This window comes from Sinocyclocheilus grahami, unplaced genomic scaffold, assembly GCF_001515645.1.
Source record: "Sinocyclocheilus grahami isolate Dianchi unplaced genomic scaffold, SAMN03320097.WGS_v1.1 scaffold57.1, whole genome shotgun sequence".
Lineage (NCBI taxonomy): Eukaryota > Metazoa > Chordata > Actinopteri > Cypriniformes > Cyprinidae > Sinocyclocheilus > Sinocyclocheilus grahami.
Genome location: NW_015505236.1, coordinates 111,375 through 136,253, shown reverse-complemented (window position 1 = coordinate 136,253; position 24,879 = coordinate 111,375). Strand labels below are relative to the sequence as shown.

Below are 24,879 nucleotides of genomic sequence, written 5' to 3'. Positions count from 1 at the left end.
TCTATCTATCTATCTATCTATCTATCTATCTATCTATCTATCTATCTATCTATCTATCTATTTATCTAAAGTTTTTATCCATACAATCTGTGCGTATCTTGTTAAAATGACAGTTACTGTAAATTAATTTCTTAATTTTTTACTTCAAATCAAATTCTGAAATGGAATTAGAATTGAAAAGACATTCTCAGTCCATTTCTCAGTGGTGCACAACCCTTTTATTTCCTAAGAGAGAATTATGTGGAGAATTTTTCATTAATGTGCAAAATCTGACCCATAATCCATTTCAGAACAGCCTTGGACGGGGAGAAGAAACTCTCTATCCTCCAGGCTTCGGGGTGAGAAAATGCTGCAGAGGAGACGAGAGACAGAACGTGTGTTAATAGACCTCCCTCAGCCTCCCCCCGCTCCTCCACACACTCCCTCGCTCCCAGATAAGAGGGCAGAACTCTCTCACTCCGGTCATTTCACACACCGCTCTGGGATAGGAAGGAAAGTTCTCCTCTTTTGTTTACTTTTCTCTCATATTAAGAGCCTACTGATTGGGAGACTCATTTAGAAGAGCTGTCTCCACTTCTCCTTGAATTCTTTCTTGGCCTTCTTATCTGTCTGTGAGAGTGTGTTGTGGTTACTCAAGGCTCAGTGCCTCAGTGCCTGTGCCCATTTCTTCAGGGGAGCCTCGTGAAAACCAGGAACTTCTCCAGCATCAGAGGTCCTGCAATCCAACTGTAAAAAGAAAAGAGTCCAAAAATACTCTTCATCTCCTTCCAGCCATGTGTTCCTCCGTCAAAAGAGTTTGAACTACTGAGTTGGCACCTTGGCTTGATCGCAGGTGGCCTTTGCTTTTGCTCCCACTGCCATGAGGTTTGCCAGAAGCGGTTGGCAATTGGCACTGCTGCTGGCGTCCGTTGGCCTGGTGAGTTCCGGAAACGGGAACGGTCAAGGGAGACGCGGGGGAGGCGAGAGGCGGAGGAAGCTTCACCGCGTGCAGCATGGCCAGTGCAGCTACACCTTCATCCTGCCTGAGATGGAGAGCTGTCAGGGTGGAACGGACCAGATGAGCGGGACCAACGTGGTTCAGCGGGACTCCCCACCGGCCGATGCTGAGTGGTCCAATCAGAAGCTGCAGCATCTGGAGTCGGCCATGGAAAACAACACGCAGTGGCTGCAGAAGGTGAGAATGACCTCATAATAAGACACAGGTGACTGGCATCATTACGTCTTTCACTTCCTCAAACCTGGCAGTATTTAAGTAGAGGTGTAATGCTGGCTCCAATTCATGTCGGGAATTTTCAACTTTCCAAATGAGGAATGCTAGTTTAAAAAAATTGTGGCAGAAGCAATTGGTATTTATTGTTATTAAGTTTAAACTGTTAATGTTGATGGTGCAATTTTATGCAATTTAAGCATACTGATGATGAAAAATAGTGGAAACGCTTTCCAGCAAATACTAGCCGTTTTAAGAGGTGAGAGGCTTGTGCAACTTCACTTCCCATCATTCTGTTCACACTTCCCAACATATGTTAATGTTGATGGTGGGATTTAGTTTGTACACAATTTAGTGTACCAATGATGAAAAATAGTGGAAAAGCTTGTCAGAAAATACTACCCATTTAGCTGGTTTATGAGGCGACAGGCTTGTGCAACAAAACTACACTTCCCATCATTCTCCCATGTACACACTAGAATTACTCACCTAATACACATCTTTTGGTGCAGTAGCATCCAAAATGCTTTGTCTTTGAGAAAGAGGGAAAAATAAATATGATGTTGACCAATATTCTGAACATTTTCAGACCTTGAACACTAATTATGACTTTTAAACTTTTTTAAACCTGGTAAAGAATGAGGACTTGAAGGCAGCCTAAAAACTGCACTGGTGCATTGTGATCTGACAAGGAAATTCAATTATCGATATCAATATGCAATGTATTCTGCATTAATTTCTTATCCAAAATACAATTATTAGCCTATAATGTATTGTGTAAAATGAAAAGTTAATTGTCTAAATAAAAATTTAATTTAAAAATGTAAAAGTAAATTGTCCCTGTAGTTGAATGTGGGTCTTCAGCATAGTAAAATAATTAAAATAATGACCAAACTTCAGATTTTATGATGCATTGTATCATTTAACAAATTATCATAATCAAACTGAATACTGGTCAGAGCAAATGTTTACACCCCTACTTCAGACCTGCAGCCCATTTATATTCAGATGGGTGAACTGTTAGGGTACAGATGCTGGCCAAATGGCCAGATGTAGATGTTGGCTGAGCTGGTTTGAGAAGCTGAGCGATGCAAATACATTTATCAAAACAGAATGGAAAGCATGGTTTCCAAAAACACGACCTGTTGAAAAGCGACTCAGCCATATTGACTGATTCCAAGACCTCCAATGCTTTTGGAACTGTCATGTGTGATTTCCATTAACAGGACTCTATTTGCAACTTCAGTTAAGTGCATTGACTAAGCACCATTTCAGACATGAAAGTGAGCTTGCAAGAACTTTCACATCTGAATAAATAGATGAAACACTCATTTCGCCAATAATACAGAAGTGGCAATTAAACAGGAGCCAGATGACAAAACCAGAGAAGCATTTTGATCTGCATAAGTGACTGCAGAGTGATTTATTACTCCATTCAAATTTGAAGAATGAATAGATGAAGTGCCACGGTGTAGAGTGAAAGTTTGCCATGTGTGTGCATGTTTTGCGTCTGTCTTTATGTATTCAGTGCACCACCCAAGTTGACAATCAATACGGCTCAAAGGGAGACAGCTTGCACCTCGACAGGAAAGAGACGCGACCCTTGACTCTGTTTAAGAAGAGGTCAGATTGCGATAAGAGTTGTTAAATTATAAACACTTGCGGCTCTCATTGCATTCATGCCTTTATGAATTAAATTGGTGGTAAATGACAAGGAGCATGAGATACTTACAAACAGGCCTATAACACAATAAATCGCTCATTTAATAAACTCTGGATGCAAATACAAAATTGATAACCAAATTTGCTCTCAAAGATACACATAGTAAAGTCCAGAATTCAGAGACCACTTTTTTTTAGCAGACAGTAGGCAGAACAGTGTAGAAAATTATGAAAGTTTTGATATCATATGAAGATATTTTTAAATTCTGCATTATTTCTGTAATTTATTAATTTTTTTTGCTGATCATTTGTAATAGTAAAAATTATTCAGTTAGAAATATACACTCTAGAAATATACACTCTGAAAGACTTTTCAACGCCACTGTATACAACTTAAATGTAATATAAATACAAAATATAAAATAAAAATGTACATAGCTTAAATATAAATATTTAATATTAAAAACCTAAAGTATATAAATTTATAAATATATAAACTGTATTTAAACATAACTATAATATACAAACATAACTATAATCTAATCTAATTGTATGTAGAGTTTACATATAAGTCTACATATAAATATAATGTAAATACAAATATATTGTAAAATAATATACATTTATATATAAATATAAATAATACATTAAAAATGCTTATATAATACATATCCTATATATCATTGTTTTAAAATGCTAACAAGCAACAGGCTGAATGTGCTGACTCGAATGTTAGGTATTCTGTAAGATAATTAAAATCCTTTGAGGGCCTAGTACATATGTTGATCTGGCTGTATAACTGGGCAAAATGTTTATGGAGGAGGAGTGTTTAGTTTATTGGCAAATGACTGAAACTAAACGGATATGCCCTCTTAGATTGCTCCTGCTGCTCACCCCTTACCTGATAACTGCGTTCACAAGCAATGGGAGACATGCCATGGATCTGACTCCATTAACAGGAAAGAGAGGGGAGGGGATGAGGGTGGTATATGGAGTATAGGAGTGTATGGAAAGCACGAGGAGCCATTTGAAGTCTTTGCTTATTTTTTTTGTGTAATAGCCGAGGACCAAAGATCTCCCTGGAAAAGAGTTCTTCAAAGGCCAAGGGATTAGCGATTGTACGTCCCATTTAGAGCAACTTGAGATATGGCAAAGCCCCAGACCCTTTTGAGTGGGAGCCTCACTGGACGCTGAATAACAAGAAAATGACTAGAAAAGAACCTTCAGAGCATTCAGCCAAAAAGCTGAATTCTGAATTGAACCTTCTCAACTTCTATTCATGGGCTTTTTGGCTTAATGCTCTGATTGGTAAAGAAAAAACACATTGGAGCTGAGGAAAATAAGCAATTGTTAATGTGAAGTTGTGAAAACATCATTATTTAACAGCAAAAAAAAAAAACCTGCATTATTTTATTATGCATGCATTAGTGGTGGGGATTTTGCATTGGCTGTTTCTGCATGTTAAAACATTATACCATGTGGTGGTTACAAGTGACTGCATTTATGAGTGATTCTTTGAATCATTCATTAACCGATTCATTCAAAACAATTAATTAATTCATCAATGTAACACCACGTATTCTACTTGCTAAAATAAATATAAAATAAAAAAATGTATTAATATATTACCGAAATTAGTACTTTTATTCATCAAGGATGCATCAAAATTGATCAAAAGTGACAGTTAAGACTACTAGAATATCAAAAATAAATAAATTAAGAATCCTGAAAATGAAATGCATCATGGTTTTCACAAAATTATTAAGTGGCACAACATATGTATTAACTATAATGTATTATTAATTCATTAATTCATTTGTTTATTTATATATATATATATATATTTTTTTTTTTTGCAATACAAAACCAGTTAAAAGTTTGGACTAAGTGTGGAAGCATGATCTTAAGACTATATCTAGTTTTATGCTTAAATCAAATGCCTAAATCCCAACTCTCCTCAATAAGCCGCATGGTTTGAGGTATAACTTCACGTCTGTAGTGCAAATTGTGCAGGACAAGAACTCACAAAAGTTTAATACTTATCGTTGGAGGTTTGTTCAAATCCCTAACCCTAAGTTTGAGCAATAATAATAGTGATGCTTGCCTAATTATTGGCAATGCAGCACAATGCCAATGGTCAGCAGGCCTCATAACTGAAACAAGACCTGCAATTTAGTAACAGCTATGCATTAATCACTCGGCAATCAATGCTCTTTTCCAAGGACGTTGTAAAAACAACATTTAGAGCCAAATGTAGGCCTACTTTAAACTGTTTGAGCAAAGGTAGCTCAATTATTACTTCGCAAAAGAGCCACTTAGAAAATGAAAGTTAGAAAGTAAATACTAAAAGAAGACCGTAAAATTTCTCAGCATGTGACTGGTTTTAATATGTGCTGTTTCTTCTAATGCACCATCACATTATCAAGCCTCCAGCGTCTCGGCTAATAGTTTTTTGTTCTTTGGCCTATTGTGCATATCATTCCTCAGTGGAGAATTGAGAGAGATAGACGAAGCAGAGCAGAGGCTGGGAAACTGCGAAGCCTGCTGAGTTTACGATGTCTCGGCACTGTCTTTAATGAGCCTGTAAAACGCCACGGTTGCAGGACATCCTAGGGAGTGGAGTGAGGGCTGAACTGCTGATTACTTCTGCTATCAACGTGCCAAATCTGAGCCGTACACATCAAACGCTCACTCAGCGCACATGTTTCTGTGAAGAATGTTCTCTAGGAGCTCTAAATAAAAGTCGTACCCTTGTGGGAGACTCACAAATATGTTAGGCATCTCTGAGAATTGGAGACCGTTGCGTTGATTGTAACATAACTTTCAGTCCGGAATGAATGTAATGTCATTTTCGATTAGTTCACTTGCATATTCTGTAAAAATCGATGCACATTTGAATGATTCCGCAAGCCAAATGCCTTCAAATCGCATTCAAGTATTTTAATGTTCGCTTTGAACTCTGGATCCCTGCAGAAGTCTGGTGGCACAGCAAGATATTGAGTTCGAATAATACGCACAATGTGTTAAGTGTGTGTGTTCTTGTCTCTTATAAATGTCGTCTCTATTTATGCCTGTTTCGTATATTGAGTTTGGCTCAGATCACAGCAGAAGGCTTCGCTTTGTTAAACAAACATCGCGCTCGTGTTTATCATTCTTGGGGAAGTGTCTTTGAGAGCAAAGAGAGATGCAGGGCTTGGGGAAGAGCTGGACGTGTGGACGTCTCTTGTGTTGCTTTCACTGACATCAGTCAACATTAGGAGCTCTCCCCTGGAGCCAGAACTCCTGCAGAGTGACAACCGCCTCACTGATAGAGCTGAACTTCACAGCCGCTTTGGCACCAGCACTGTATCTACTGAGCTATTACTGAAATATTACCGAAATTCTGCTGGAGTTAAAGACCTTACATTGTTGTTTTACACCCTAATTAGTTAATATCTTACAATTGCAAATTTATTTGTCATTTTGATTTTATATCATTCAGTGTGACTTTCATATTTCATATTTTAAACTATAAAAAAAAGTCACTTTTGAAGATATAAAATCACAATTACAAGAAATAGTTGCATTTGTGAGATATAAAATAATAAAAACAAATGACCTTTTCTATTTAGAGCTTCCATAGTTTTCAATTGTACTTGTCTGTAAATAAACAAAAATAACATGTTATTTGAAAAAGTAACTCTAAAATAAAAATTCTAAAAGTAACAATTTTACTTTTAATAAATAAATTGTCTTAGCAACTAGACATTCATCGTGTTCTTATATGATAAGATTAATGTTAAATGGATAGTTCACCCAAAAATGAACATTTTGTCATCGTTTACTCTCAAACTCAAGTTGTTCTAAGTTTCTTTCATAAAGAAGAAGATATTGTGAAGATTGTTGGTAACAAACAGTCGCTGGTAGCCATTGACTTCCATAGTAAGGAAAAAAATACTGTGGAAGTCAATGGCTACCAGCAACTGTTTGGTTACCAGCATTCTTTACAATATCTTCTTTTGTGCTCAACAGAAGAAAAAAACTCATACAAGTTTGGAACAACTTGAGGGTGAGTAAATGATGAAAGAATTTTCATTTTTGGGTGAACTATCCCTTTAAGTGTGTTTTGCGTTGCATTTGTAAGTGTGTGTGTGTGTGTGTGTGGTTTGAGCTAGTGTGAGTCTCCTGACTCAAAATAAGATGTTAGGACCAATTATGGAATATGGAAGCAAACGACAGCATTTTGTAGAATTGAAAACACAGTGTTCTTGGCTTGGCCAAGAGGATTTCATTCGTCCCTGACTTTTACTGTTCCCTTTTGCGCAGCAACAAGGGCTTCATCAAATAAAAAAAAATGTAAAAACATTTTTAAACCGTGATTCATCTTTTGGCCTGTTAATCTAAAACATCTTAATAATTGATAATTTTCTATTACATTTTGGCTAATCAAACGATACAGCAACTTTTGTTCTTCCATGTGCTATTGATAAATGTGGTATCACATTGATTTTGCAATGTGAACATTGGCATTATTCTACTTCATTGGACTTTTTGTCATGCTTTTAACTACACAATCATGCTATAATATCATAATCCTAGGTCCTAATCATGCTTATATCCTGGAGTTTGTCTCAGTAAAGATAAGGGACCAAAGAAAACATGGTTTAAGTAAGCAGGGTGATTTAGAGACACACACTCTGTTCTTTGTCTTGCTTCACAAGTGTCCTGAGACATGTGCTTATGGGTGCTTGAGTCAGCACTTCTCATTCTTTGCTCTTGTGTATGTATCAACATTCAACATCATCCTACTTATGTAAAAGTAAAAAAAATATATATATATTTTTGCCATTTCAGTTGGTTACACTGCACAGAAATTGCACACTTCAACTTTAAGTTGGACGTTTTGGTGATGGTACCATGAGGCATCGCTCACCATGTAAAAAATCTTGAGACTACATTAAAAAATACATATACCGGTAATACAGTAACATATTGCAAACCAAAACTAAAGCATTCTTTCACTATAATATGTTCAAGTTAAAGTTAAAGTCTCCAAGGCTGAACCTCAAAAACCAAATTGCATCCCCCACCTGGAACTATCTGAATCTAATTCCAGACCAGTGGCTCATTGGTCTTCCTTCAGCTGAATTGTGCAGATTACAGATGAGTGATTAGAGTCTTGAGGTTTGCTGTTTGTTCTTATGAGGCACAGGGTTTTGTCTTGGGTTGATCAAAGGCATTTGTCTAAGTCAACTCATACTAACTGGTAGCAACTTACCCCCACCACCTTGTGCATGCAGCACGTCTTTAAAACTGTGATAACTGTCTTCCTCAATTTCCTTTAAAAAGCATGTCTAATAATAACAAAAGCACAATATTTTAGGGTCAAATGTGGAGATCACATGGAAATAGATGCTTTCAACCTATCCTGTCCCCACTTGAGAACCCATTAGTGTTGTAACCCTCAACAAGCACAAAAAAGGAAAACCCTCCAGTAATGGACCATATGTTGTGCCGAGTTACAGTTCTGTTCTTTACAGTGTCTTCTTACACTTCTGTTTTTTTTCTTGCTGATGTGAAGGACTTTCTGTGAAGGTTTGGGCAGATTCAGCCAGAATTTCCAGCGACACATTACACAATTGCAATAATCCATTATATGGAATAAAACTGATGCTCATACAAGAGATGCTACAGATGGGACTCTTACTTTTTCTTACATTCTAGAACTCATGTGTTTCCATGGCTGCACATCAATAATAAATCTGTAAAGGACTTTCCAATACCTATGTATTACCTATCTTATCCCATTATCTTTCTAAAAAGAATAATTCCAGTTCTGCAGTACATTCTTATGTCATATACTGTACAGTTTGGTTAAAAAGTATGAGACCACATTGAAAATCTTGAATTCAAAATCTTTAAACCTTCAAATAAACAGCTTAAGGATCATTTAAATGAATATCTTAATTATTGGAACTAAACTGACATAAAAATCATATAAATAATTATAAATACAAATAAATAATTGTATTACTTTGTTTTGAGCAGACGTTGCAAAACATTCAAACAATGTTTATATTTATGTTTAATCATTTACAATCATTTACCATTTATTTATGAATTGTTATATCAATTATTGAATTATATTTGATACAACACTAAATTATAATTATAATGACAGCAAATTATTTATAATTTGCCTTTTTCATTTCAAAATGTTTCAAACATAGCATGTTTTCTAATGAATATTGTTTTAATTTGTGATTAATTGAAAAGTTTTTCCTGTGTCACTTTCCATCCTATTACTTTTTTTAATACTACCCCTTCAAATAACAAAAGCCAGTTCCTAATTACATCATCCTCCAGGAAGTGACATCAGTTTGGAGGGAAATCAACAGCACAGACCTAGCAAGTATTAGCAATGGATCTGATCAATCCTATTATGTTTTGTTATATTAGATGGTTTGTGTCACTCTAAAACATCCATCCTGTTTCATTAAGTTGCAGAAATCCCTTTGACAATAGCAACATGTCAAAACATTTGCTTCAAGCTGCCATCCTTATAAGATAACTGTCGGCCCCTCTACCACTTTATTTCCATCCTTCAATAAATTCATTTAATCTGCATGTTTAGACCACATGAAGCACGTTTTTTTGGCTACCTGGCAAAATATTTGGTATAAACTGAAAACTGAGTCTTAATCTTTTAATCTTAACCGTTTACAAAAAGGAAAAAACTGTATTCTATCCACTCAGCCTTCTGGATGTTCCTCGGCCCTAAACATTAGCCACAGTTTGTTTGTTTAGAGAGGAACCACATTCTCGCTGCACAGCTGCACTCCCATCCACCACAGGGTCAACAGCGACTCTCTGATTGGCTGCAGCTCCATCTCAATTGCAAAGAAAACATGGTTGTCTTCCAGAGGAGCAGTAACTCTGATAATCATAATTGATGGGAGAGTCTAGCTCAATCAAATATAGTCATAACCCTTCCACCTCTGAGTAATCATAGGCCCGAGATTAGAAAATACTAATTAAGCAACAGTTTTTGGAGTGGATTGTTTGATTTATCTTGTCTAGCATTAGGCATTTTAATAGAATTACATGATATGCTGATTAATGAATTGTATTAGAGCATCACAATATAAGCTGAGAAAAGTGGGTAATAGTTTAGAAGCATAGATTTAATTTTAATTTAATATAACTGAACATGAAAGAAACAATCCATTTTGCATAGCCTGATGGTCAGATCATTTATGTTCAAATTAGTTGACATGTATATAAAAAAATGCAGTAAATTAATGTTTTAAATTGCTAACATTTTGCAATAATCTCAAAGCGTATGTTTCACAGTGATATATTGATACTGTACATTGATATAATTGTTAGCTAAATTAAAATACATTTATGTTGAAGCACTAAAATGTAAATAAAAACTAAACCTGAACTAAAACTAAAATAAAATTAATTAAAGCTAAAAAATAATGACAAAATAATATAAAGCTACTATAAAATGAATGCACAATTAAAATAAAAACTGTAAAATTAAAAATGAAGCTTATTCTTCATATCAATAAAAACAACAACTGGTTCATTGTACTGTGCAAGTCTTGGGTCCACGAGGATGCTCAGCTTTTGCACAAACAGATTTTTATTTGTTTAGCTGAACATCGTGCACTTCACCCTTAAGCTATTAAAACAAACAAGGTTCTCATCAGTACTAACTAACATTAACGATTCAAACACTAACAATTCGTGACATTACACAAACAAACTCATAAATTGAAAATACACTCTTCCCTGAATATAACAGAAACATTTGCACAACATCCTTTAAAAACTGATATCAAGAATTAACAATGAACTAAGACTGCATTGCATCATAATCAACTGCCACCACAGCCCAGTCCTTCTCTTGAGTCTAATCTTCTCAATGAATCAGTTGATTCAGTTCAGAAAACAGAATGATTAATTCCCAGTTCAGCGGTTCTTGACAATTTGATGTTATCTGAAGTGCCAGTTGCAGATCGTTTTCAACCTCATCTGCTTGCATTACCAGAAATGGTGACTTTGTACAATGAAAGTGTCAAATATGATATGATATCCACTATTTCCCTTGCTTATGTTCTAGTGCAGGGGTGCCCATACTCGGTCCTGGAGGGCCGGTGTCCTGCAGAGTTTAGCTCCAGCTTGCCTCAACACACCTGCTGGGAAGTTTCTAGTATGCCAAGTAAGACCTTGATTAGCTGCTTCAGGTGTGTTTGATTAGGGTTGGAGCTAAACTCTGCAGGACACCGGCCCTCCAGGACCGAGTTTGGGCACCACTGTATCTAGTGAGTATGATGGATTGCTTTCTTCCCTAAAGGTCTGCTTGGCACATCACATTGTCAGATTGTAGCCCACTGTAAAACGTACATTTACTTTGACAGGTAAATCGTATATATTTCACAACTTTCAGTACAGCTCTGGATTTGTTTTCCATAATCTTTGAAGCTTCACCAACTGTGATGGGTTTACAGATGATAAAGCCATAACCAAAAGCCCAGTAGGCCTACAATCGTAAATTTAGCTCACCAAAATCCTCTTTGGCTTGTTTATGAATTCTACGGGACGGAAGCTAATTCTGGTGTTTAATCCATCAGGGAACAATTTACAATACAAATGGCAGTTTTATAGGGGGGGAAATGTCATTTTTTAAATATAATGATAAACCATGACATTGAATAAGAATTTCTAGATGCAGAAGACCGGGGCTAGTTGTCACGTGTAATGCTCTCAGTTCATTCACCAGCTAAAAAGTGAATTCTTTATGAGTGAGTTATTGAATCATTCAACCGATTCATTCAAAATGATTCAGGAACAATATACTGCGTGTTGATCGGAGACGCATACGATTCAGATTCGGATTTGTATGAAACTTTTTTGGAGCTGGCGCAGCAAAAAACACACAAATAACCGGAAATATTGTGTCTAAAAAAAATGTAAGTTACTCAATCTAACTTCTAGTATGTTAAAATGGTGTATAAAAACAATGCCACATTCATCCTTGACACGCTGCTATTCAGAAATACAGGAATTTTGATTTAATTGTTTAACAGGAAATTAAAAACTATTCACGAAACAGTAAAAATGCAATTTATGCAATGGATCCTTTTCAAATTTCAGAAGCAGAAGTCATCAGAGTTGGGTACACTTGTAGTGATGAATGTAAACAACAACAAATCAAATCAACATGAAATTAAACACACACACACATTAGACATTTGACCTAAATCCTAACTTGCTGACATGACATGTAGTCCTTCTTCATGTGACAACTAGCCCCGGTCTCTTTATACAGTGTCAGTCTTGTTGTAGACATCAGTATCAGGTTGTGTGTGTGTGTGTGTCAGTGGGAAGAATCCATGCAAACGTCAGTGTTATTGAAGTCTCCAGTGGATGTGGCAGTGGAGTGACTCTCTGTAACCATGCTGATAGAATTAGCAAAAGGATGTTCTCAGACCGGGGCTATTTTTGGGGCATTCAGTACAAAAGAATAGAGACTAGATCTTTGTGTTCTTTGAAAGCCTCTCTGTGTGTATAGATTCAGTTTGACCACACTCTGAATGTTTGAGCAACTGAGTTGTAGTGTAAAGAGAAAACTGGAGATATTCCAGACTCTACACGTATGTATATGAACATACACATAGGGCTTTCCCTTTGACATCAGGCTAAACGCTTTAGCCATTGAGGGACACATAACATCCCACTCTTTCCTTTTCTGAGTATCCGGACTCTCTCTGGACGCTGCCTGTGTGATGAATGTTAATCATAGTACAAAAACATATGATGCATTATTGATGATAAATGAGTGTCTAATTGCTGTCTGAGGAAACAACTTGTTGTTGTAGTATATGTGATTTTGAGAGCATGATAATACTATTCACAAATTAATTTAGCATGTTTAGCTGTCAGAAGGACAAGCTGGAAATATCCCTGTCCAGGCTGTTTTTTATGTGCACATTCCTGTCCTGCCACCGGCACACTGTCATAATGGATTAGTGGCTCAATGCCACCATAAACAGCCCGACCATCAACACAGTCGTTTTATGCACTGTTAGTTTCCCATTTACAATAAACTGACACTCTGAGACCCTTTTGAAAAGATCTAGTCAAGGATGCCTGTTGTAAATTCTATGATAATTTGGAACCAATCCTAAAAGGACTTTTCTTGAAGAGTTTCAATGTAGTACAAAACTAAACTAAAGATTGTTTTGGACACATAGTTCCCAATAGGAGTATTATATATTTCTAAATTCTCTATATTTCTATGAAATACCCCCATAGAACATTAGAAAGCAATCTTTAAACTCATTTAGCCTGTGTATATTTGTAACATTCTTGTAGCTTTATTCTAACACTATTAACTATACAAACTTTACAGTACTAAAGGGTTAGTTTAACCTAAAATGAAAGAGAGTAAATCATTAAAAAAATATAAAATTATTATATTATGCTAAAATAACACTGGTAGTGAATAAGACCCAAAATGTGTGTATGCGTTCACTTAATTCTGTATCTATTTAATAGGGATGCACCGTAATGAAAATTCTGAGCCGTAACCGAAAATTCTGGATGCACTTGGCTGAAAACCGAAACCGAAAAGGCTTTTTAATTATAATTTATTATTTTATTAAATGATATAAAATAATATTGTAAGACTTTTTAATTTAACTCAATTGTAATGATACTGAATTTAAAAAATACAAGCCAATAATACACTTTAATTGAAAGTAAAACAATAAAATATGAATATTAAATATCAATATATTATTTTTATTCAGTTCCATGCACCAGAATCAGATTTAACTGAATTATACAAATGTATAGTCCTACAAAGCTATTAATATCATAGCATGTGAGCACAGCATTGAGGGTAGCGTCATTTTACCAGTGTTGCCCAGTACAGCTGTCAATATGGCATTCAAAAAAGACCAAAAATAGCACTTTGCTTCCTGCACTCACTGAATATGACATCTGCGTCTACGTCTGCATCTGTCTAACGTGACGTCTGCATCTGCAGCTCACTCGTTCGTATGCCTGAAAGTGCCGTCTACGTCTCATCAGCATCTTAAATGGAATGAAATAAATACATTTCAGTGCTACTACTATTATAGTGTTCATCCTTACTATTAAATAATCAGTGACTGTCATTTATGACTTCACTTAGATTTTATATGATGAGTGGGTGGACAAAATGAAAAGGCAGGTGGAAAAATCAATATGCCTCTTTAGAAAAGTGGAGAAATTGTGGAGCAAGTATACACTCAACACCACTAATTTTATCCATCTGCTTTATTTTAAAAGCGAGAGGTGTGATATGTTTGTTGCAGGAATGATTACCTGCGGATCAGCCCTGCTTCTGCTCACTATGGCCTCGTTCAAGCCACAATTTAGTACAGTTGGTCCTAGTATTAACACAAACCTTCAACTCAGGAAGTCCTTGTGACTAAAGCAGGCCTGCTAAATTGAGCTCAAATCTAGTCATGTTAATCATGTTAGTCATGTTATTTGTTGTGTTCTTTGACCCTGAGTTTCTGTCTAACCACACAGTGTCACACTGAGGTATGAAAGGTCACGTTTGTCCCGGTCAGCAGTGAGGCATGCTGGGGTATTAAAGTGGAAAGATAACATGATAAAATTGAACTAGGCAGCATACAGGGGTCTATATAAATATCTTGTCTCCTGAGCCATGTTTCTCACACCTACAGATTTATGAAATCAAAACCATAAAAGGATATTCAAAACTTAATATCCTGGAATATTAATAAATTGGGGGGGGGGGGGGGGAGAAGGCTCTGTAGCTGGAACATTTTCATTGTTTTCCCAATAAAACCTAGCAGACTTTGTTTGCAAACATTAAACACTACATTATAAACAGAATTAAAAATATATTTATGGAATAAATGTTTATAGAATGATGTTATATTTGTGAAGACTTCGCAATGGTGCAGGATAAACACTTTTTTTTTTTGTTATGGGATGTTGTAAAGTTGAGCAATGCTAAAACAATGGCAAATCTGAAAGCTTAGACAGTTTCATGTATTACTTGAAATAAATGCAGTAGATGACTGAAACATGTAATTAAGTTCCGAATGGAATACTATTGTACTGATTATTGCATTAGTATGCTAGTTGTCACATGACCTGATTCCATTCAACGAAAGGCTGCTTGTTACCACCAAGGGATTAAAAAAATTTATTGCAACATTTATTTTCGTAATTCTGACTTTTTTTCTCTGAATTCTGCGTTTACATCTCAGAATTATACCATAATTATACTATACCAAATCATAACGCCGAATCTGCTTGTCCGACAAACAAACCAGACAGGAGAGTTAATTGAAGGTGCAGTAGGACAAAAAAGTATTTTGTATTTCAAATATGTATTTTAAACACATGTATCTGAAATACTGCCCATCCCTGATTACTACAATACATCATGTGTCATTCACCGATGAGAAATTTTTTATAGTAGTACAGTTAGTATCAGTACTACAATACCAAAGAAGGAAGGAAGGTCAGTTTGTTGTTGTTGTTTGCCTGCCATTCTCGCTCTGTCTGCACAGCGCACGTGAAGGCACTGATGACGTATCCTGTCTACGCGAACAGGGTGCGCAGAGGTATGCAAATACATATGTTGACAGGCAGGTAGGAATGCCTATCATAATGTTCGGACCGAACATTTTGATTGGACGAACATTTCTTAGTCCTACGCCTTCCACAGAATAAATGAATACATATAAATACATTTAGACCGCTTAATGATTGCTATCAGGATGTGAAGAGACTTTCAACCAGCATAACAAAAAATGTTTCTGAAGACAATCACCTATTGCACCTTTAACATCGGTGGACTTGAACTTGAAAAATGGTGTGTATTGACGTCTTTCCGTGGTTGAAACAAGATACCTTCTAATGTTCATTCAAGTTTATTTTTTCATACAACTAGTAAAGAGGAAGAGCTAATCGACAGACACATTAAAGAGCCACAAAACGGTATTTATTGTTTGAATTTCTTAAGAAATGACAAAATTTGAAAGCTGGGACTTTGTTTCTTACCAAAAGTGACCTGCTCTGTTTTGTCTGTTGGCACATTTTGTGTCCTCATTGCTCCGTGATGTATTTTTAACTGCGTGAGAACATGATGTGTGGTGTGAAAGCTCCATGGTTTGTCAGACGTAGCAACCTGGTAGCAACAGTAACAAAGGAGTCGGGTCTTTGCAAAGGATCAGTTCTGGCCAGTCTATGGTTCTGACTTTTTTTTTTCCCCTCAGAAATGGGAGTTTAAATTGCGCATTTCTGAAAAAGAAGTTAGAATTGTGAGAAATAAACTACATATTTTTTTAAACAGGCTTCCATTTCATTGTGTTCTCTTTAAGATTCCATTATTTTCCATTTTATGAATATGGAAGTACAGTAATATCAGCCATTTTTGTTTTTTCCCTAACTTTTTATACATAAAATTGCTTGTTAAAAATGCAAACTAACCATATTTCTTTTTGAGGTGGTGACTAGATGCCAGAAGCTAAAATTATTTCATCAACTAATTAATTTTTTATCTATTCATTCATTTGATTCATTTACTTATTTCTTTGAAAATGCATTTATTGATACATACTGCATTTTGTTTTAAATAGTTTTTAGCAAAAAAATACAGTATGCAGTATACAGCGTACTGTAGGCCTATACTGTGCAGTATGCAGTAAGCATACTTTACTATTCACATACTATTTACAAACTACACACATACTAAATGTAGCCAGTATGTACAGTATAGTCAAGTCACCTTGCACTTTATATAATACAGATTGTGTCAAAGCAGCTTTACAGTGTCAGACAGGAAAATAGTGTGTCGATAATGTTGGAGGACAATAGCAAACAGTCAATTTTTCAGTTTAAGTGAGTTCATTGTTGATTCAGTTATGTCATTATCCAACTCAGTTAAGTTCTCTTCAAATAGTGTCTGTGCAATCAAGCTGACAATATTTGAAATTAAACTGAAATTAAGTGTCCCCAACTAAGCAAGACAAAGGCGACAGTGGCAAGGAGCCAAAACTCCATTGGTGTAGTATAGTATACAGTTTATATATATATATATATATATATATATATATATACACACACCAGAAGTAGTGTAGTAGTATGCTAACATACTGTATGTACTGTATGTATAAGGTCACAGCTGAAGACAGACACCTGACCACCTGTGCTTGAATCAGGGTTTTTCTGCTTGTCAAAACAGACAGCAAGTTTACAGATTTTTTTTATAAGGGCGGAAAACCTTTCGTGTATAGACCACACAGATTTTATGGAAAAGATTCCTGAAGGATCCAAGATGCAGTCTGTCAGAAATGTTACTGAATATCCTGCTAAAACGCATACAGAAGATTAGTATCGCTATTATCATGTAAAAGATGAAAGTAATCAAGATACACATTCCCGTTCGCCCTCACAAAGAAAAACAGCTTCCCACTGGAGGTCATCTACCCCGTCAGACCTAATTTGATGTGATTTGTCGTAAAATGGTGCGGTGACCCTGAAAAGCACTAAAGTGAACAGTATTCACTACAGTTAAAGATGAACACTGCTCTTCTTTTCTCCAAACTTGTATCCTAAAGCTGCCCAAATGAATAAAGCAAAAGACAGTCAAAATAATTGACTCGTGGCAGACTCGTAATTTAAGTATTAACCTTGAGTGTGTAACCTGTCCTGCACCATTTGTGCTGTGAACATGACTGATAACTCAAACTGTGTGACTTAATGGTTCCTTTCAAAGAGACTAGCTCTAGTATTTTTTTTTATGTGCAGATGATAAACTGAGTGAAAATATTCTCACATTTATGGAGGCACTCAAGCAATATCACATTCTTTTGACTTGGATTAGTATGCAATCATCCAGCCGTAGCAACATCATATTAACTGCATAGCAATGCCCTGGTAATCAGCCACAACACCTTTATATAATGTTGATATCACCCTTTGCAAAAGCATCACTGACATTTTCTTCACTGATATGTTTGCACTGGAAAATAATACTTCTTAAGAAAGGTCTTTTTAACTTTTTTTTTGGTAAAAATATTTGGAAATACTTGAAAAAGGGAAAAAAATACTTGAGAAAAATGCTGCATAAGATATTAAGACTGTATATAGAATATAAGTGTAGTTTGTCTTAGTGCACTTCAGCTGTTTTTAACTTAATGCAAAAAATTATATATATGTGCCGGTGCAGTAAGACAAAATATAAATCTTAAATAAAAGTATTAAATTAAAGATACATTATCGGACAACAATATTCTCAAATAAATTATCTTGTTTCAAGGATTTTTAGATGAAACTATGGGATAAGAATCTTTTTTTTTGCGGAGTGGAACAGACAAAAATGTACACTGCATTTATTTATTAATTTTAATTTATTTATGCATTTTTTAAAGAAATCTTTTATTCTGCAAGGATGCATTAAATTAATCAAAAGTGACAGTAAACACATTTCTAATGTTACAAATTTACATAATACAAATTTTTATTGCAAATAAATGTTTTAAATTGAAATATTTCCTGATATATCTGTTTATTAATCAAATAAATGCAGCCTTGGTAAGCGTAAGAGGCTTACTTAAAACATTAAAACATTTTACCAATCCTAAACTTTTTAACAGTATAGTATATACATATACCATTGTGTATGATAAACAATATATATATATATTTTTTGCAGAGCTCATGGTCAGTTCACAATCACATGCTTTTCCCAACCTCTGATTGACACTTTGGTCAGTATATGATGAATTCCTGACTTGCTGAACTGGAGCCAACACTTCTTTTGAGCCCTGTTTTCAGAAACCTGTCAGTAACGTATCTCCATAACTTATTCATTGTCTGTAATTAATTGCAGAAAAGTATTAATGACAAAATCTCTCAGAGGTCTTGGAATTAAAAATAATCTTTGGGGTTTCCGGGCCTATAGCAGTGGACGTTTCCAAGAGGGAAAACAGAACTCAAGTTACACAGCCACTAAAATCTGACCATCATACATAATGCAGAATGACACAGCTATTTCTGACAGTCTTAAACCCTGTTTATAATGAGAGTGAGAAACATGACACAATAAAACTATAACATTCCCAGTATAATTCATGAAGTTGTCTACACCGCAGACCGCTTTCCTGCAATGTAAACATGCGGCAAACCTCAGATTCCAAGATCGTTTGAACACAATCAAATGTGTTAAAATGGCTAAACATTGACAGCGATTTTCCAGTGTGTTTGTTTGAGTTGTTTTACTCTGTTACAGTTACATAGTTCACCCAAAAATGAAAATGATGTCATCATTTACTCATTCGTGTGTCATTCCAAACCATAAGACTCTAAAAATGAGAAATTTATAGCACAATGTTCAACTGGTGAAAGTGAAGGTAGTGACCGCATCCGTCAAGCAGGACTTTCATTAAAAAATGTCAGTCTGTTCCTCACGCGAAGACTTGAAATACATGTCATATGGGCTTATTTAATTGTTTTTCATGATGCTTTTTGAAGTTTGTCAGCCCCTAGTGGTCATTCACATTCATTGCATAGGGTGTCAAATAGCGCTGCCACGGATGCACACACCTTCTAAATGCTCTACTAGTGCTCGCCATAATATTAATAGATAGCTCTTACTTTTTCCTTGAAAATGCACGCTTCAAACAGAACAGTCAATGAAGACGAAGAAGAGAATGATGTGTAGCTCCCGGCACCGATTTATACTGTAGTCGCACCGGTAGTGACGTCATGGCTGTCGCCGGCCAACGAGTTGGTGTTTTTTCAATGTATGCTTCAGACACGGGTCACGACGAGGCGTTCCCCATAGCGACCCCTAGAGGACGCAGTTCGAAGTTCCCATGAAAGGGAACAGTGTGAACATTCTTCAAAACGTCTTCTTTCAAGTTTCACAGAAGAAAGAAATTCATACATGTTTGAGAACTCGGGTCAATTAAAAGTTTGAGAAAATTACAATTTTATTTATTTATTTATTTTTTTTTCATTTTTGGCTGCACTAACCTATTTAGAAATGTATAACTAGTGAAAGTGAAGGCTGACTGCATCTGTCAAGCAAGATTTTCACTGAAAAATGTCCATCTGTTCCTCAGTTCCTCAACTGTCGCATGACCTCAGAAGACTTGAAATATACTTTACACATCTTACAGACTCATTTTACTATGTTTTTATGATGCTTTTTGATGTTTGTCAGCCCCTAGTGGCCATTCACTTTCACTGTATAGTAAAGAACAGAGTGAACATTCTTCAAAACGTCTTCTTCCAGGATTATTTTAGTTATCGAAATCTAAAATTGAAATCATAAAAACAATTTGCATTACTTTAAATAAATATACAACTTTTTATTTCAGCTACTTGCCAAGCAACATTTCTCATTTTAAATATATAAACTAATAAAAACAACTAATAAATAAAACTTGTAATTTTTTGTAGTTATATACATTTTAAATATTTTGTGTTATTGTAATTTTGTTTCGTAGTTATATTAGGGCTGCACAATTAATCGAATTTCTAATCGCGATTACAATAATGGATGCCACAATTATGTAATCGTTCAAAGCGGCAATTAATCGTTCAAAGTCCACTTATGTTATTCTGCACGCTTAAGATATGTTTTTTCTTTCTACATGTTATCTTAAGGGTTTTTCCATGGTTTTAATTTTAGTTTTAGTATAACATTATAATACCATTCATATTTTTACTTTTTTTAGAATTTAAAAAAGAAACCAATCCGATGTATATTTGACATTTGAGGCTTAATATTACAGAAAAGCACTAAAGAAACTCTCATTCAGGTAACCCTTTGATAAAAGGGGAGCATTGTCTCAATACTACCATGAGGACAGCCCATGGAGCGAGGAATCTAACTCCTCAGAGAGGATTAACGCTCGAAAGAAACATCATACTCACAATAACCCTCGATGGTGAGGGGGGTGATGCCTCAAGGGGATATCCTGGTGATCGGGAAAAACCCCTCAGGGCGACCCGGATACGGTAGACCAGTCAGGGTAGCATGAAAGCGTAAACCCCAGCCTGGACGTCCAGGAAATTCTTTGCAGTGACACCGGGGGCCTGATAATCACAAAACTCCCGCAGAAGCCTGTGTTATGGCCGCATGATCCAGGAAGTATGAAACCTTACTTACCTTCTGGACATATCTCGACGAGTGAGTTTATAAACACTGCAAGTCGAGCACCCGGTTTCTGACCCCAGCACGGGAAACACTGCAAAGAAACTAGCAGAAGGGTACACACAACCACCAGTTTCATAGCACATACATATATTTATATACATATATTTAGACATGGATCGTACTCACCCACCACGGCTCCCGCGTTGGAGCTCTGTCCGGAAAGCCTCTAGACCGGACCTTCAGTAAGGTGGTTACTATGATAACCATAGAACCAACCAAAACATCATAGGTCCAGAAGGAGACTGTTATGCAGGAAGCTTCCACCTGACCTCGGTCAGGTGGCGATATGGTGGTTACAGGGGAATTAGGAAGGGGAAGAAAGGGGTAGATGTTACACCCCCTGAGGGAAAGAGTGGATACCTAAGTATTACTCTGATCCGGACGAAAGCTCTGACGCCTTGTCTGGATCACATCCCTCAGGTCTTGCCTACCTCCCTTCGACCCACGATACTTCCTACCCCTACCCGCAGGCGGAGGAGGAGCGCGAGTCGCGACACTAGCCTTCTGTGCTCGTCTCTGATCCTCAAATCGAGACGGGCCAGGACCCCTGGTTTGTTCGGGCTCAGACCTGGACCTTCGTGGAATGAAGGTTTTGAAGGCCGCTGAGCGTGCCTTCGCCTCCCTGAACTTTTCGATGACCGTCTCAACGGATGTACCAAAAAGTTCAGAGGGCGAAACCGGGGCATCGAGAAGAAAACCCCTTTCTTTCTTCCCGATGTCTGCCAGGTTTACCCACAGCTGCCTCTCCGTTACTACCATCGCTGCCATAGATCTGCCCATGGCAGAGGCAGCCTGCTTAGTAGCACGAAGAGCAAGATCCGTGGTGCGGCGTAACTCAGCCATCTCATCAGAAGAAAGGCCCTCGCCTTTATCCAGGTCTTTCAGCAGATCAGCCTGGTATGCTTGGAGCACCGCCATCGTGTGCAGTGAAGCAACAGCCTGACCTGCTGCTGCGTATGCCTTGCCATTCATTTTAGATGTAGCTTGAAGAGGCATGGATGGCAAGGAGGGAGTTTTGAGAGATGATGTCTCTCCCATAGAGAGATAGCTAGCTAGCGTCTCTTCTACAGGGGGCATTCTCTCATAGCCGTTTTCGCGCACCGCCTCGATATTCGCATAACTGGTATGCTGAAACCGATGGATGCGTGAGGAAAACGGCTTCTTCCATTCCTTCTCGATCTCAGTATGGAGATCAGGAAGGAAAGGAAGACTCACCTGAGCTGGAGGGTTATGGCCAGAAAGATAACGTTCGTCGAGACGACCTCGCGACGCCACTTCCTTAGTCCGCTTCCATGGCAAGTCAAGTCTTGCCGTGGCGCGATCCATAACCTCTAAGAGCTCATCATACGCAGGGCAGGAGGATTGAGAAGGCTCAGCCTCAGCTTCTTCGCTCTCATCATCCATTTCCTGCTCTTCCTGGGCTGAACCCAGCAGAGCACTGGCCCCTGGATCAGATGATGTTAAAGAGAGAAAATCATCCTCCAGTGGCTGTCTCTCGCCCCCCGCCGATGAGCGCGAGAAGGAAAGTCCCTCTCTAAACTCATCGGCCAGGTCCACCTGAGATCCCCACGAGCTCATTCTCCTCCGTGCCTCAGCAGCGGAGGGTCCTGAACCGCGGGAAGCAGATGGCTGCCCCTCTTTACTTGAAAAGAGAGACAAACGAGAACGGAGTTTTTTCATTGGAAAAAACTCGCAATGCACGCAGATTGCCCCCTCGAGGACATCGCGTGCGTGCTCCTCGCCCAAACAAACAACACATAAATCGTGTGTGTCATCTGGTGTCAAATAGCGCTGCCACGGATGCACACACCTTCTAAATGCTCTACTAGTGCTCGCCATAATATTAATAGATAGCTCTTACTTTTTCCTTGAAAATGCACGCTTCAAACAGAACAGTCAATGAAGACGAAGAAGAGAATGATGTGTAGCTCCCGGCACCGCTTTATACTGTAGTCGCACCGGTAGTGACGTCATGGCTGTCGCCGGCCAACGAGTTGGTGTTTTTTCAATGTATGCTTCAGACACGGGTCACGACGAGGCGTTCCCCATAGCGACCCCTAGAGGACGCAGTTCGAAGTTCCCATGAAAGGGAACAGTGTGAACATTCTTCAAAACGTCTTCTTTCAAGTTTCACAGAAGAAAGAAATTCATACATGTTTGAGAACTCGGGTCAATTAAAAGTTTGAGAAAATTACAATTTTATTTATTTATTTATTTTTTTTTCATTTTTGGCTGCACTAACCTATTTAGAAATGTATAACTAGTGAAAGTGAAGGCTGACTGCATCTGTCAAGCAAGATTTTCACTGAAAAATGTCCATCTGTTCCTCAGTTCCTCAACTGTCGCATGACCTCAGAAGACTTGAAATATACTTTACACATCTTACAGACTCATTTTACTATGTTTTTATGATGCTTTTTGATGTTTGTCAGCCCCTAGTGGCCATTCACTTTCACTGTATAGTAAAGAACAGAGTGAACATTCTTCAAAACGTCTTCTTCCAGGATTATTTTAGTTATCGAAATCTAAAATTGAAATCATAAAAACAATTTGCATTACTTTAAATAAATATACAACTTTTTATTTCAGCTACTTGCCAAGCAACATTTCTCATTTTAAATATATAAACTAATAAAAACAACTAATAAATAAAACTTGTAATTTTTTGTAGTTATATACATTTTAAATATTTTGTGTTATTGTAATTTTGTTTCGTAGTTATATTAGGGCTGCACAATTAATCGAATTTCTAATCGCGATTACAATAATGGATGCCACAATTATGTAATCGTTCAAAGCGGCAATTAATCGTTCAAAGTCCACTTATGTTATTCTGCACGCTTAAGATATGTTTTTTCTTTCTACATGTTATCTTAAGGGTTTTTCCATGGTTTTAATTTTAGTTTTAGTATAACATTATAATACCATTCATATTTTTACTTTTTTTAGAATTTAAAAAAGAAACCAATCCGATGTATATTTGACATTTGAGGCTTAATATTACAGAAAAGCACTAAAGGTTTTTCAGTTAATGTTTTCAGCTTGTTTATTTTCATATAAAAATACAGCATGCAGTTGCATCAAACAATGGTATAAACATCATTCAATGTAAATTGTGATAATCGTAAGTAATAATCGCAATTACAATTTCAAGTGTATAATCGACAATTATGATTTTTTTGCCCTAAGTTATGTACTGTATGTTATATAATTAAAATGAAGATGGAAAATATAAAAATAAATACTAATTCAAAATCATAATAAAAACTGTAGTAGTATCTCAGTGATACTAAAATAACACTGCTTCCACAGAAGAAAGAAATTCATACAGTTTGAAAACGACATTATAGTGAGTAAATGATTATAGAGTTTTCCTTTTTGGCTGCACTAACCTATTTAGAAAGGTACATTTCCTGCTTTTAAACACATTTGTTTTGGCTTTTGAACATTTCTACAGTATCTTTCAAACAAAATTGTACGGTCCATTAACTAAACATTTTTCTTGCATATTTCCCTTTCTGTTTAGAAAGAGACTTGAGAATCCTCTCGTCTATTATGCTCAGTAATCCTTGTTAGGAAATGAATACCTTATTGTAGCTACAGGAAACCTTTCCAATAATCCACTGCATTCCACCAGACAGCCATAAACTAATTCGGTGGCTCGCATCCTGGGAGGCTTTGCTAAGTGTGTCTAGAAATACCCCTTCAGGATGAAAAAGAAGAGTAAATTAAAAACTAAACATTATATATATATATATATAGA

The 24,879-nt window shown here is 36.6% G+C and overlaps 1 protein-coding gene across 1 annotated transcript in view; it reads left to right on the top strand.

The window, feature by feature from the left end:
- Positions 1-479: 479 nt before the first annotated feature.
- The window catches only part of angpt4 (angiopoietin 4), a 40,336-nt gene continuing 15,936 nt past the window's right edge, over positions 480-24,879 (top strand). The window contains exon 1 of the mRNA XM_016270473.1: positions 480-1,174. Within this exon, the coding sequence (XP_016125959.1) occupies positions 860-1,174 (315 nt within the window). The 5' untranslated portion in view covers positions 480-859. The remainder of the gene's footprint in view (positions 1,175-24,879) is intronic.